General features: G+C 31.0%; 2 protein-coding genes across 2 annotated transcripts; both read left to right on the top strand.

Annotated features, from left to right (window-relative positions):
- Positions 1–3,913: 3,913 nt before the first annotated feature.
- Positions 3,914–9,816, top strand: LOC110633988 (triosephosphate isomerase, chloroplastic). Its single transcript, XM_058141331.1, has 9 exons — positions 3,914–4,271; positions 4,682–4,708; positions 5,677–5,746; positions 6,035–6,158; positions 7,654–7,738; positions 8,642–8,774; positions 8,885–9,058; positions 9,281–9,363; positions 9,513–9,816. The coding sequence occupies exons 1-9, from the start codon at positions 4,068–4,070 to the stop codon at positions 9,567–9,569; spliced, it is 957 nt and encodes a 318-aa protein (XP_057997314.1). The 5' UTR covers positions 3,914–4,067; the 3' UTR covers positions 9,570–9,816.
- Positions 9,817–11,978: 2,162 nt separating this feature from the next.
- LOC110633978 (uncharacterized) lies at positions 11,979–12,404 on the top strand. Its single transcript, XM_021782834.2, has one exon. It carries the CDS (start codon positions 11,979–11,981, stop codon positions 12,402–12,404), a length of 426 nt encoding a protein of 141 aa, XP_021638526.2.
- The last annotated feature ends 2,732 nt before the right edge of the window (positions 12,405–15,136 follow it).

Here is a 15,136-nt window from a genome sequence, read left to right on the forward strand (position 1 = left end):
TCGACAGAGCAAGATGCACTGAATTTTCACATGACACAGTTATCACTATTATGAGACCGTAGCTAGTCTCATGACGCAGAGTGTATCGACAGAGCAAGATACACTCATTTTTTACATGACACAGTTATCACTGTTATGGGACTGTAGCTAGTCTCATAACATAGAGTATGTCGACCGAGCAAGATATACTTGATCCTCATAGTCAATGTTTCATAGTTATTAGAAATTTGAGTTTCACTTTGACGAAACTTGAGCAATGCTTTCGCATTAATTTCAACTTTTGCCAAAGTGGAGGGCAAACTGTAGACCCTTAATTTGTGATGAGTATGTGCATTTAGGCCGTGGGAAACCCAATGATGAAAAATTATATGACTGTAAGATGTAATTGGAGGCATGGAGCTGAATTATTAATTTCGTGGCATGATCTTAAAATAATAATAATAATAATAATAAAGTTTTGGGGAAATTAATTTAATTAAATTTAAATAAAATTTTATTTTGTTTAAATTTAATATGGGTAGTTCTTAAATGAATCTAACTAAGTTTAATTGGGCTCCATGGGCCTAATAGAGCCTAGTTAGGAATTTTAAATGGGACCCATTTAATTATTTTCTAAAAATTAAAATAACAAAATATCTCTCTCCACCTTGGCCCCACTCTCTTCCTCCCTATTGGTGCCTTTCATTTTTTCCTGTCTTCCTATTGGTTGAAACACCTCACCCATATCCCAGTCTTATTCGAATTCTACAATCGTAATTGTTTAAGTCATCTAAACTTTATCACCTTAAGACTCCAAACCCTACCACATTTCTTCCTCACTCCCTATTGGTGCCTTCCATTTTTTCATGTCTTCCTATTGGTAGAAACACCTCACCCATATCCCAGTCTTATTCGAATTCTGCAATCGTAGTTATTTAAGTCATCTAAACTTTATCACCCTAAGACTCCAAACCCTATCACACCTCTCTCCCAAAACCCTATAAATACCCTATTAGAGAAGGGAAGAGGGGAGATGGGAGGAAAGAGGAAGAGAAAATTCAAAGCTATAAGAAATTTAGAGATATTCAAGACTCTTTGAGTTCTTCCTTATTTTTTTCTTTTCTTCAAGAAGATTTTCATACAAGATTTCTGGAAGTTTCTTTATTTTTTATTACAAACAAAATTGGTAAGTAGCCCTAAGGTAAGTACCGAAGAGGGCATTTGCGTGGAGCTTATATGGAGTTAAACAAGAGTAAGCCAAGGATATTATTGCCATACTAGAAGAGAAAACCCTTTTTTAAGGGTAGCTTACCCCAATGACAACTGTATTTACCAACAGGTAAGTAGCTCTAGACTTCTTGAATAACCATTAGCATGAAATTGTAGCAATAATAAAACTTTTATTTGGTAAATTAAAATTAACTTTGTTTTTAATTTAACTGACTTTTGCATGTAATTAATTTAAATAAATATTTTGTAAATTAAAATTAATTTTGTTTATAAATTAAACTAACATTGGCATGTAAAATAAATTTAATTTAATACTTGGTAATTGTAAAATAAATTTGCATATTAGAAATCTTTATTAGGTTGTGATTATTTGTGCCTTATGTGATATTAGAATAAATTACACATGTACATAATTAACTTAATTCAATTATCCTTAGGGTAACTTGGTGAAAATTAATTAATTAGGTTAAATAGAAACGTAGAATTATTTAAAATTAAATTTGTTTGTAAATTAAATTCTCAATAATAAATTAATTTTAGTCATCTGGTAAATATCATTTAAATAATTAGCAACCCCATAGATAAGAATTACTTGTGTATGAAAATTGTGTGTAAATAAAAACCCTTTTGTGAATTACTTGCGTGTGTAGGATTAGAATTGCATTTTTTAGAATGAAGTTTAATAAAGGAATGATAAACAAGGCTTTTAGAAACATTAGTAGAGGACTGGCACTCGAATTAACGAGGTTAGACCAAGCGTAAGGGGTGCCTAACACCTTCCTCTTACGTACCCACTATCCCGAACTTAGACATTGGGTTATGGTAATGACGGTTGTGGAAACTCTACAAGGAGTAAGTTGCCATCCATGACCCTCGAAAGAAACACTGAATATGTCTCGGTTATTACCCGGGTGACGACTCCTGTCTATCTATGCCTTCGTGGCATAAATCCTTAGTACCATGGTAGTGTTATGGAAAGATGGTACTTAACAGTGGTTTGATTCTATGAGGATTGTATGAAGTGCATGTCTAGAAAATGCTGTCTAAGGAGGTGGTACTTAAGTGAGACCATTGTGACTCCACCATCTTTCTTGGGCATTACCTGGTGTATTTTATATAATTTTAATGGATGATATTTCGCCTCACGCCCGCTCCTACACTGTTTACATAAATAATTAACTAAATATAAAGAGTATATATTTTTATAATAATATTCATAAATTTTTATATATTATGTTTTAAATAAATAGAATATAAATATTTTATATAATTACTAAATTTTTAAAAGATAAATAATTAATAAAACTTTTATGTAAATTATTAATTAAAATATATAAAATTAAATGGGTTCAAGTGTTTTTTGAATAGTAATAATCAAGTTTGGAGCAATCAAGTTTGGAGCAAGGTTTAGGTTGTTCAAAATAAATTTTAATTGGATTTAGTATAAATTTGGATATTAAAAAAATTAAACAAGCTCAGATTTGGACAGAGTAATTTTTACAGACATCTTACCCATTGTTATCCTAATCTTACATTAAGTTATCTATTTATTAATTGTACTATATATATACTTACGTTTAATTGTAGTGCAATAAGATTAATTATCTCTTATATCAATTTTTTTTCCCTTTAAGATCTTGAAAAATTATATTGAAAAAAGATAAAAAAATCCAACAATGAAAATAAAAGTCATAAGATTTAGCAGAATTTTTTTAATGAATTCAGACCCAACTTATTATTCTCCATTCCACTACAATATTAAAAATTATGGACTATCAAATGCGTTAACATATCATAAAATAAAAACTTTAGAATAATGTAATCAAATGAAATAAAAAAAATGGTAAATAACTCAAAGCCAATTTCCCATTTATTATAATGAAAATAAACTAAAAACATCATTCAATCTCTGAATTTTGTATGAAAAGTTAGAGAGTGTTTGAATTAATTTATAAAAATTAATTTATAAGCTAATTGAAACTTATAATTATTTAAAATTTTAAGTAGTTATATACTTATTAGTTAGAGTTGATGTGTTTGATAAAAAATAATTTATATGAATATTTATTATTAAAATAATAAAAAATATTAAATAAAATTTCTAATAAAATTTTAAAAATTAAATAAAAATAATATAATAAAATAATTTATCAAATTAATTTATAAGGATCATAATAAAAAATTAATCCCTTAAATTTATTTTTTTAATTTATAAATTTAAAAATTATTAATAATAAATAAATCAATATATTTTTAAAACTGTCAATCAATAATAATATAATAAAATAATTTATTAAATTAATTTATAAGTATTAAAATAAAAAATTAATTCTTTAAATTTATTTTTTTTAATTTATAAATTTAAAATTATTAATAATAAATAAATCAATATATTTTTAAAACTCGTCAACCAATCGGTAACACAAATACATTCTTATTTAACACTCTCATTTTTAATTATATCTGATTATATATCAAAATCTCATAATAAAAAATAAAACTGCGAGCACGCGTTCACTAATCGCGTAGTTACAATTGATTCACTTTTTCATATAAAAGTTAGGTGACATCTGCCATTCATAAACAGGGTTAAGCTAAACCAGTAAAATTTTACGACATAAAATAAAAAGGAAAAAGAAAAAGCAAGTGGATGATGGGAAATCATCATCTATTCCTCTTGGATCGTTCAAATGACGCGCATGTGACTCGCGTGCGCCCACCTTGAATCCTTCGATTAACCCATCACACACCAACTGTATAAAACCGCAGCTTCAAACTTGAAGGCTTTCGGAGGTTCTCTCTCAATTCCAGTCTCCGACAGACAATAGCAAAAGTGAAAAGCCATAGTCAATAAAACCATGGCGATGCTGTCTGCATCCCTCTCCGGCCCCAAATCCGCCGCCTCATATTCCTCTCCTCATTTTTCAGGCCTCCGCCGATTATGCTCTAAGCTCGACAGCAACACTTCTCACTCGTTTCTCCGCCATTTCAATTCTCAACTCCGCGTTTCATCTCTTCGCAAACCTTCCAGGAACGTCGTTGCGATGGCTGGCACTGGAACGGTGCGTTTCTTCTCCTGGATCTTGTTTCAATGCTGTCAAATACTGTTTAGTCTTTAGTTTTTTGCTTTCTTTCTGTATAGCTAAAAATCTTTGTTCTTTCGCTTATTCGATGGAGACATTTTGAGGAAACTGTTATTAAATATCACAGAACTGCTGACATTGGAACTTCACCACGCTTTATTTGTTTATTTCATGTTTGCTTGGAAAGTGTGAGTAATTTGCTTAAAAATGTGGCTTAGAAGAAACAAGATCTTTTCAACATTGTTTTATTACTTCTCTGACTGTGTTGATTTTTTGTATTGTTTTATTACTTCTCTGACTCTGTTGATTTTTGGTTTTCCTGATAAAGCATTACGGTATCTTCTTTCTGGCCACTTATTAATTGATATTTCTCTTTGTTCACCTTGCAGTTCTTTGTTGGGGGGAACTGGAAGTGTGTAAGTAGCACTTTTTCTCACTGATTTAGTCATTTAATTCTTTTTTTCCTGACATGGGTTTTCTATTTCGCCCCTGTTACTGTTTATGTTAATTCTATTGTATTGTTTCCTTATTGATTTATGTACTTTTTGACATAATTTGATCTCGAACAAAAGTTTATAATTTGATCTCGAACAAAAGTTTTGTTGCACTATATATGCGTTTCAGTTGCTTTAAACGTTTCAATTTTACTTGACACAATGGAAAGACAATAACTTTGTATTAAATCTCGAAAATAGAAAGATATAGTTAGCTTTCTAGAACACATTTTAAGTCAGAAAGTGTATGTTCCATTTTTTTTATGACCTATTTTTGGAATGTTTCTTTTATACTTTGTAAATGAATCCTTTTGCATTCATTGTTATTTACCTCTTTTCCTGAGGCAACTTGCGACCTTTCTTATAATGTTTTCTTAACTTTGCCAGATTTAATGAATTAATTGTTTTTTTATTGGGTTGACATCGTCTCCATACCACTTAAGTTATTATTGGAAATTTCAATCCAGTGCTGTTACTCAGTTGTGTTCTTTTTTCTTCTTATTGTTATTGCTGCGAGTGTATTTCTTCTTTTTAAAGGTTTAAGTATACTTTTTATCTGTGTTATTGCATTAATTGGCATTAATTTTTTTCCTTGCTCTTTCTTGTTATCAACAATTTATTCTCAGGACACTGTTTCAACATTTTCACAAGTTTTTCTGTTTCTGTTTTATGTTATGGTATTTAAATTGTAGTTTAGTTTATTTTACATGCAGTTCTCAACTTTGGTTTTTCATGGTTACTGTGAAGGTCTTTTAGGCTTTTTCTTTTTTCTATTAGTTAGGATCTTGTGTTGGATAGTGGTTACTGCAGATGCATAGCCATTGCATTTGTATCCTTTCATCTCTTTCACTTTAGTTTCTTCTAATGACTTTCATCTTTACTTTTTCCAGAATGGGACAAAAGAATCTATCACTAAGCTCGTTTCTGACTTAAATGATGCAAAATTGGAGGCTGATGTTGGTGAGATAATTATTTTCTTAATTTGTGATGTTTCATTTGCTGATTGCTATAAAGTTTGCTACCATAATGTCATGTTATACAGGCTAAGTTTGCTAACAGATATGTATTTCAAGTTTACTGTGTAATTTTCAAACTAATGTTGGACATGGTTTTATCCTGCTCTGTATCCATAGAGAAAAGAGATCTTTCTATCTGGAACTTTATTCCTATTTATATTGTTTTTATGAAAAAAAATAACCCAAATGATAGATGGTTCTTACATTTTCATTTTCACTGTGAGTTGGGCAGATGTTGTTGTAGCACCTCCCTTTCCTTACATCGATCAGGTGAAGGCTTCATTAACAGATAGAATTGAGATATCTGCTCAAAACTCTTGGGTTGGTAAAGGTGGGGCATTCACAGGAGAAATCAGGTTGGATTTCACTTCTTTTTCTTTTTCTTTTTTGTCATAGCAATCATGGTTGGTATCGATTTTCAAATCCTTCACATAATTGTTTTTGTAACCATGACAACAACAATAACAACTACAAAGTCTTAATTCCAAATTTGTTGGGTTGACTATATGGATCATTTTTGGCCATTCAGCTTTGTTAGACACTAAGTTCGCATCAATATCTAACATTTGTAATTTTTTAGATATCATTTCCTTCCATGTCATATTAGGTATCCCTTTTTCTCTTTTTATTCCCTCCCCTACTAACTCATCACATTTACATATTGGGGCATTTGATGCTCTATGTTAGATATGAGTAAACCATCTTAATTGACCCTCTTTTCATTTTATCTACAATATATTCTATATGCATTATCCGTAGATGTGGTCATTTCTAATCTTATTCATTATCGTGTTACTAAATATCATTATTAACATCTGCATTTCTATCATACTCATCTTGTGAGTCTATTATACCCTAGTGCCATTTCTTTGCTGCAAAATGCCACTCTTTTGCTGTTGTTTCCATGGTCTTCTTCAAGTGTAGCCTTATTGAGACACTTTTTGTTTAAGAAACTCTAATTTATTGTACTTAGACTACAAGCAGTGGGTTATCTAATTTCAAGTGCAATCACACCAATAATCCACTTGTGCTTTTGCTTTAGTGCTATACACAAATGAACTAGGATATAAAACTCTACTCAACTCAACTAAGCTTTTATCTCAAGAATTTGGGGTCGGCTATATGGATTCTCTTTCTCCATTCTAAACGATTTTGGGTTAAATCCTCAGAAATGTGTAATGCTTCTAGGTCATGTTGTACTACTCTTCTTCAAGTCAGTTTAGGTCTATCCCTTCTTTTCTTTCTATCCTCTAACCTAATGTGCTTTACTTGTCTATCTGGAGCCTCCGTATGTCTACGCTTTACATGACAAAACCACCTCAATCTTCTTTCTCTCAACTTATTCTCAATTGGCACCACTCTTACCTTTTCTCTAATACTCTCATTACGGACTTTATCTAGTCTAGTATGACCACTCATCTACCTTAACATTCTCATCTCCGCAACTCTTATCTTAGACACATACGACTCCTTCAGTGTCCAACACTCACTACCATATAATATAGCCGGTCGTATGGCTGTACGGTAAAATTTTCCTTTCAACTTATTGGGAATTTTGCGATTACATAAAACTCCCATGACACTTCTCCACTTCAACCATCTAGCTTTAATCCTATGACTAACATCCTCCTCACATTCCCCATCTACTTGAAGGATTGAGCTGAGATATTTAAAGTGATTACTTAGGAGCAGTACCACTCCATCCAAACTAACTCCTTCCCTGTCACCAATTCGGCCTTCTATGTTAATAAATTATGGTTTGTCTCTTGTAAATTAATTCATGTATGAGACTTCTCCATTGTTGCTTTTCTCCTGGTATTTTTCATATAATTCTTTTACTGTGTTTTGCAGTGTGGAACAACTGAAAGATATTGGCTGCAAATGGGTAATTCTTGGGCATTCTGAGCGAAGGCATATAATTGGTGAAAACAATGAGGTGAAAATTCAAAAGAAAAAAATGTGTTTTTGAGAGGTTTCAAGGAGTACATTGTTTTTTTAACCTAATTTCATTTGTGGTCAGTAACACTATCACTGAATATCAGTGTAGTCACTAAATTCAATTTGTTACTGCAATATCATTCAACTTTGTTCAACACTATCACTGTTGCTTGATTTTGGTATAATTTCTACAATATTTTGAGACCACAACCTGGTAAACTTTTGCTGATTTAGTTGTACGATTAGAAATAGGCGATAGAATTTTGTTAGTTGAAACATAAAAAATTTAGCTAAAATGTTTACAAGAATTTGGCAAAAATGACCTTATTAAAACTAAATCAAAGTGATTTATGTATTATAAATTGAGGTTTAGTGATTGTGCTTAAATTCAGTGATATGTCAAGACCTTGAGTCAGATAGATGCAAGAAGGTATAGGAGAAATTCAATGGCAGAAATTCAATGAACAAGAACTGGATAGAGAAGAGAGAACCAAAAGAGAGAGAACTGTTATTAATCTTCATCACCTGAACAATACAATCTGCTAGCTTAAGTAGATCAGCTAGTCTGTTACGGATTACATCCCACAATTATTTCAATTTCTGGATTTCTTCCTTAAATCATTATCAACTAGTATGTTATGGACAACATCATTTTCAGGTTTCTTTAACATCTACAGCGATCTACTGATGGTTTAATTACTTAGTCTAACTGCCTATAACAACTAACTACCTTTCTTGCTATTGTTTGAAATTCTTTTAGTTATTCAGCATGAAAGAGTTTAAGCATTGTTTTTGCTAATTGTTTGGATTTATTTTGAACTTGAACTGAAGCGGCGCACCACCCCCCCCCCCCCCTCCCCCTCCTTTTATTTATTTTTATTTGTTTTTTATTTTTATACAGTTTATAGGAAAGAAGGCAGCTTATGCCTTGAGCCAGGGTCTTGGGGTGATAGCTTGTATTGGTGAACTTTTAGAAGAAAGAGAGGCAGGAAAAACCTTTGATGTTTGTTTTGAGCAATTGAAGGCATTTGCAGGTAATTGATGATTTTTATTTCTCCTGAAATACAAATTAGGAGGTCAATAGTACATTACATTGTCGAAGAGAAGAACTATGTCCTTACACCAATAGTATCATTATTTGTAGATGCTGTGCCCAGTTGGGAAAATATAGTTATTGCATATGAGCCTGTATGGGCTATTGGGACTGGAAAAGTGGCCACACCTTTGCAAGCTCAGGAAGTGCATGTAGCTGTCCGTGATTGGCTTAAAAAGAATGTCTCAGAAGAAGTTGCGTCCAAAACACGAATTATTTATGGAGGTACCTATACATCCATGTTGAGAATGTGGTATTACATCTGTGATGTTAACTAGACAAAAGGAAAATACTCACTTTTCTTTCTGGAGAAAAAAGACAACAGGTAGTATGGCACCCTGCAGAGTTGCGTCTGTTCTACCAAGGTTTTTGGATTATTATGGTGCTCTATATCTTGTTTCCTGCTGCTCCTGCTTATAATCTGATACATCTGAGTTGCCTTTTCAGGATCTGTAAATGGAGGCAATTGTGCTGAACTTGCAAAGCAAGAGGATATCGATGGTTTTCTTGTTGGTGGTGCATCCTTAAAGGTATACAATCTTGTCATTAATGTTTGCTTTAAGATTTCAAGATTGTTGAAATATCTATGCCCTGGTTGTGAAAGGCCTAGGCATAATGTCTATCTCTAATGGATTGGGGATGCATAGATGATTAAAATATGAGATATTTTGTGATGCAGGGCCCTGAATTTGCAACCATTATCAATTCTGCAACATCCAAGAAAGTTGCTGCTTGATTATGTATACTGGCCTTGCAACTAAAACAAATAAAGGGAAGATAGAGAATACTTCAGTTTGAAGTGTACCATAATCAACATATGAGCTAGTCTTCTAGATAGAGTTTTGATTATTAATCATTTCTTTTAAAACTTTCCGGAAGAAATAATCCTTTCACCTTCTGTGTGTATTACAAAAATGGAACTACTATGACTACGAATCTAGTTAATGCCATATCTCAGTGAAGTCCTGTCTTTTTTGTGACAACTTTTCATATTAGCATTTGAAGGCATGCATGGATTGGTTTCATTCTGTCTTTCGCTTGAACAAGTGCTTACTGCTTATTTATAGTATTTGATCTTTCTAGGGAAAATTAAACGAAAAGGAAGATTAGTTTGATAGGCATGATTACAAAATGGATTCCTAATTTTAGTTCTCAAGACCTAAATATGATGTTTTCTTTTCCCATATGCAAAGAAAAGAATTTTCCTTTGATCTCATGGGCTAAAAGCTTATACTTATTGTTATTGGAAAGGTCAAGAGGTCAAGTTAGTTGCATAGTTGAATCAAGGATTGCTTACTCTAAGAAAGGAACCCAAGGAAAAATATGACTAGTTCGTTGTGATATCAACTTGATTTACTGTACCAAGTTGGTGGGGAATGTGCATGATAATGTCTAAAGGTTAGATTGTCTTTGCCTCAGGAAGAAGGTTCGGACAATTTTCAAATGGGAGAAAGTTCAATTTTTTCCTTAAATTTTTAACCACATTTTCTGAAATTTTAGCCCATATCTAAATAAGTTCATTTTTAATTTAATCAACACAAATTTTTTAAATAAAATATTAATTTTATATTTTTCAATATTAAAAATTATTTATTATTTTTAATTAAAATAAAAAAGTTAAGAACAAAAACCCAAGAACACCAAAAACAAAAATTCAACAATTACAAGATTAGTTATGATTGTCGCTCGTATTCGAGCCTTACAGTTTCAAAAATGAAAAAGATAATTTATGTACTTTTTAAATAATTATGTTTTTACATCTTTGTATATGTCAAAATTATATTAAAAAAATAGTCAAAACAAAAATTAGAGTGAGACTACACAAATTAGCCTAAACCCTAGCAATAATCATTCACTAGTCCACTTGCTATCTTTGGCTAAACAAGATTTTTTTTTTTGTCATAAAAAAAAAAGGCAGGCCCTCCGGGTATGACGGTCATAATCTCTTAGACCCGAGGCTCAAGGTTATCGGTTGACATCCTCTATTTAACCCAACCTCCTAGGAAAACACCTACCACCAAACCCAAGGTGGCATCTAATGAGATGAATCATTGGATAACCCATTGCCTTTTTCTATTGCACTCATAAGTAGAGACAATATTTAGTCATTATCCTGGTGCAGAGGGTCGAACTAGGGTGGGATGAGGCCATTTCACCAAGTTAACTACTAGGCTACCGAACTCGGTAGTAGGAGTGCGCATTATTCGGTTATAACAGAATAACTGAAGAGAACCTATGAAATTCAGTTATTTCGGTAAGAGTAAATTTGGTTTGGTTTGGTTTTTGATTAGTAATAATAAAAATTTTCGATTTTCGTTTATCAGTTCAGTTACCTTTGATTTAGTAACCAAACTAACTGAATTTCAATTAATTAATATATTAATTATAATTTTATTAATATTATATTATTTATAATTATTATTTTTATGATTTTATAATAATATTTAACTTATAATTATTGTCTTATTAAAATTAAATTATATTTATTATTTTTTATAAATAAAAAGAATATAAATATATTTTTATTAAATAATTAATAATATATATATATATATTTTTTTTTTCTGTTAGTTCGGTTATAACCGATAACCGAACGAATATTTTTTGTTTTGGTTAATTTCGATTTTCTCTCAATTTTGGTTTAATTCGGTTAATATTCTTAAAATCGATTAATAATTCGATTAATTGAAAATTCGGTTTTGTTCGATTAACCGAATGCTCACCCTTACTTGATGGTGCTAAACAGAAATTTATCCCTGGGTTTAGTAAGGATATGAATTTATCATTAGAACAGAGTAAAATTTATCATGCCCTTTAGAATTGCATTGAAGAAAAAAAAATTAAAAAGAAAAGGAACAAGAAAAACATAATTGGAATTGCAAATATAAATTCCTTTCTCTAAAATTTAAAGAAAAAAAAGGAGGAAACATTTAAGAACAAAATTTTTTAATATCACTCTTATGTCATTGCATAGAAAAATTAAAGTGGGTATCAATACTTGAGTGGGTGCATTAGCCAAACAAAAAGTTCACCAAGGAGATTTATGCACTCAAAGCATATATTCTGTAATAAACCAAATATTAAAGCAACCCAACCCAATCATCTCTTAAACTCATTCTTGAATGAATTTAGAAAGAAAATTAAAATGGAATGGTTCCATCCGAGGAGAAGGGGTCCTGAGTGGAAACATGGGTGGGCAGGCCAGACTCTGGCTTCCATCTCTACACCACCATCTCCATTGCTCACCATTTTTGGCATAGTTATTCTCCTACTATGGCTCTCTCAGTACACAGATTACAAGTCTCAATTACGCCACACAGCAATCAACTTTCAGCTTTTCCTTTTCTTGCTACCCATTCTGCTTATTTTCTTGGTGGCTTCATATTCTACAAACTGGATGCTTTATTCTCGGCTCCAACAACCGCAGCATGATTCGGTTAGTCCAGCTGCTGCTGCTGGGGGATCTTCGCCTTGGGGTATTGCCATCTTTGTGGTGCTGCTGCTTGTTTTGCTTTCTTACCAATCTACATTTCATTCCAAATGGTTTGGACCTCTTGGGAGGTCAGATTAACTATAGTTTACATAAATTAGGCATGAAATATGGAAGACAACTACAGTACTTGTGTGTGATTATAAACTTTGTATTTTCTTTGTATTTTTTTTTTATTTTACAATTGGAGTCAAGATCTCACAATCTCTCAAAGATATCAAAATATCACTGAATTAAAAATTCATTATATTTTCTTTGTGAATTAAACTTTATATTTTCTTTTTAAATTAAATATTATCTTTTTCTTTTTTTAGTTTAACATTAAATGAAATTTAAATTTAAATTTAATATTATATTTTTTCTTAATATAATTTATTTTATTAAAATTCAAATTTAAAACTTCAAAGTTTAAAAATACTTCAAACTCACAGTATTACTTTTGTGCAAGATTTTTATAGAACTTGATAGCTAAATTCATGGATAAGTTCTTCTTCATTGTAAACGGAGGATGCGTCATTTGTGCATGTATTGGATTTTGTTTTTAGTAGATTAGTTTCAAAAAGTTATAATTTATTCGTCTTAGACATGACTATGATATTATTGAGTCAAAATCCAATAAATGCAATATACAATTTTTCCTTACCACAAACTCAACTTATATAGTATCTTTAGGGGGAAAAAAAAAAAAAGACTTATATGGATCAAGATTATTTTTGAAAAAAAAATATAAAAAAATATTGCATTTTGTCCATTCTACCTACATATATTTGAAGCGACTCTAATAACCATTATATTAATGTTAATATTAGGAAAAATTATTATTATTTTTAATCTTTGTATTATATTATAATTAATATTTAAGTCTTTATTTTTTTTCATTATTATTAACACTTTAATCCTTCATTTATCACCTTTTAATCCCTTATTTACGCCTAGCAATCTCTTGATTAATGGCTAAATTGATAAAAATAGACAAAAGGTCATAAGTGTATGATAGAACCAAAATTAGAGAACTTTTTTTTTTTTAATTTTTTAAAACACAAGGATCCAAATATTACTTATGATATAATACATAAATGAAAAATAATTTATTCTCTTTTTAATAGAAAATTGAGTGAGTGTATACTCAAACTTAACTTGTCAGGCAAATAATTTACCTATAGCTACTGGATCAAACGTGCTAGGCAAAGAAATTTATTTTTAATATTTGTGAAGTTATTATGAATTCTAGTTAGAGCTTAATTAATAAACTAAAAATATATTACATTTATATATTATATAACATTCATATATTTATATATGATTTATTATTACATTCGTAAATAAAATTCTAATTCTATACCCTTTAATTAAAAAAAAAAAAAAACATCACATTAAAGAATCAACCCATTTAGAAGCATAGTCATATGAGAGAGTCATTTCTAGTACATGTATATAGATTATACTTTTGATTATCAATTGTCCATTTGAGTTGGTGTATGGTGCACTTAACAATCTTTAGTGTGTGTAGGATATCAGATTTTTCTTAGGTTTATCCCCACAAGCAACCAAATTGACAAGGCCAAATGTAATGAGCGATCATTATAGTTGACCCCACGAGCTCTTTTAATGGTTCAAGGCTTGATTAACATTGGACCACGAGGCATGTGGTAGGTTAGGATGATTGAATAATGAGCTAATGGTTATTTTCGCCATTAAAGGACTCTTCTACTATGACAACATTGTGTAAGACAATTGCTAGACATATTATTTAACACTAGAGATAAAGAGAAGAATTTGCCACCACCACCATCATCTTTCCTCTATACTCTATAGCTTACAGAAGTCTTCCATGCTTTTAATTGGCCAATGAAGTTTAGACAGTGACATCAAGAAGTCTTGCTCTGAGTTCATAGAAGATTTAAGTTTTTCTCTAGATACCTAATTAGATGAATTAAAGTATAGAAGTCCTAATTTTTCATTTAAGCAAGGATTAGTGCTCAGATACAGTAAAACAAACCAAGAAAATCAGCAGCAGCTTCTTCAAAATCAATATAAAACTTTCTAATGTTGCTCAGTCTTTAATTAATTTTCAAGTTTCTGGCAGTAATCATGAGAAGATACACAGAACAAGAAGAGAAATTGCAGAATTGTGAACATTATTTGTCTTTATTAGAGATAACGAGAGAAGAAAACAATAATACTAATATTGGACTAAAAATTAACCACATCCACATGATTTCTTCACATTACCTTAATTTTCTCAGCATCCAAACAGGGGTAAAGTTTTGTCAGCAATGAATAAATTTAACTTTAGATGCATGATTTGAATCAAGACTTCAACTTAGCCCAACAAGAACTAGGAACAATTAGACGTAGATAGCCCACAACAAGATAAAGGCATCTTCATTAAAATCTCACAAAAAACCATATCAAACAAGGCATCAAACCTCCCAGTCATACAGCTTAATGCATCATCCTCTACTGTACATATGCAACAATAACTACCAAAACCAACTCTCTATAACCTTTGCTCTTGATTAACAGTTACATATATAATTAACTCTATATTTAACCTGTCTATCTTATGAACACAAGACCCAAAACCCAACTTCATGAAATCAGATAATAGTATAATACCAAACCAGCAAAAAGTATCAAAACACAAAACCCATGTTGAAATCAGATATCACGTGATACCAAACCAACTAAAAGTATCTTGAGCATATATAGTGTCAAAACCAGCTATCAAGAAAGGCAGACTGGAATTGCGCCAAAACAAGCAGCAACACAATCAAAGCAGCCACACCCCAGGGCGAGCTCCCCTCCGGTGG

The sequence above is a fragment of the Hevea brasiliensis genome, unplaced genomic scaffold (genome assembly GCF_030052815.1).
Source record: "Hevea brasiliensis isolate MT/VB/25A 57/8 unplaced genomic scaffold, ASM3005281v1 Scaf1, whole genome shotgun sequence".
Lineage (NCBI taxonomy): Eukaryota > Viridiplantae > Streptophyta > Magnoliopsida > Malpighiales > Euphorbiaceae > Hevea > Hevea brasiliensis.

What these genes read in the sequence shown, in the direction of transcription:
- LOC110633988 (XM_058141331.1), top strand. Translation starts at nt 4,068, where the DNA reads ATGGCGATGCTGTCTGCATCCCTCTCCGGCCCCAAATCCGCCGCCTCA. An exon ending in TAATTGGTGAAAACAATGAG is followed by an intron (nt 7,739 to 8,641) that starts GTGAAAATTCAA and finishes ATTTTTATACAG; the next exon opens with TTTATAGGAAAGAAGGCAGC. An exon ending in AACACGAATTATTTATGGAG is followed by an intron (nt 9,059 to 9,280) that starts GTACCTATACAT and finishes TTGCCTTTTCAG; the next exon opens with GATCTGTAAATGGAGGCAAT.
- LOC110633978 (XM_021782834.2), top strand. Translation starts at nt 11,979, where the DNA reads ATGGAATGGTTCCATCCGAGGAGAAGGGGTCCTGAGTGGAAACATGGG.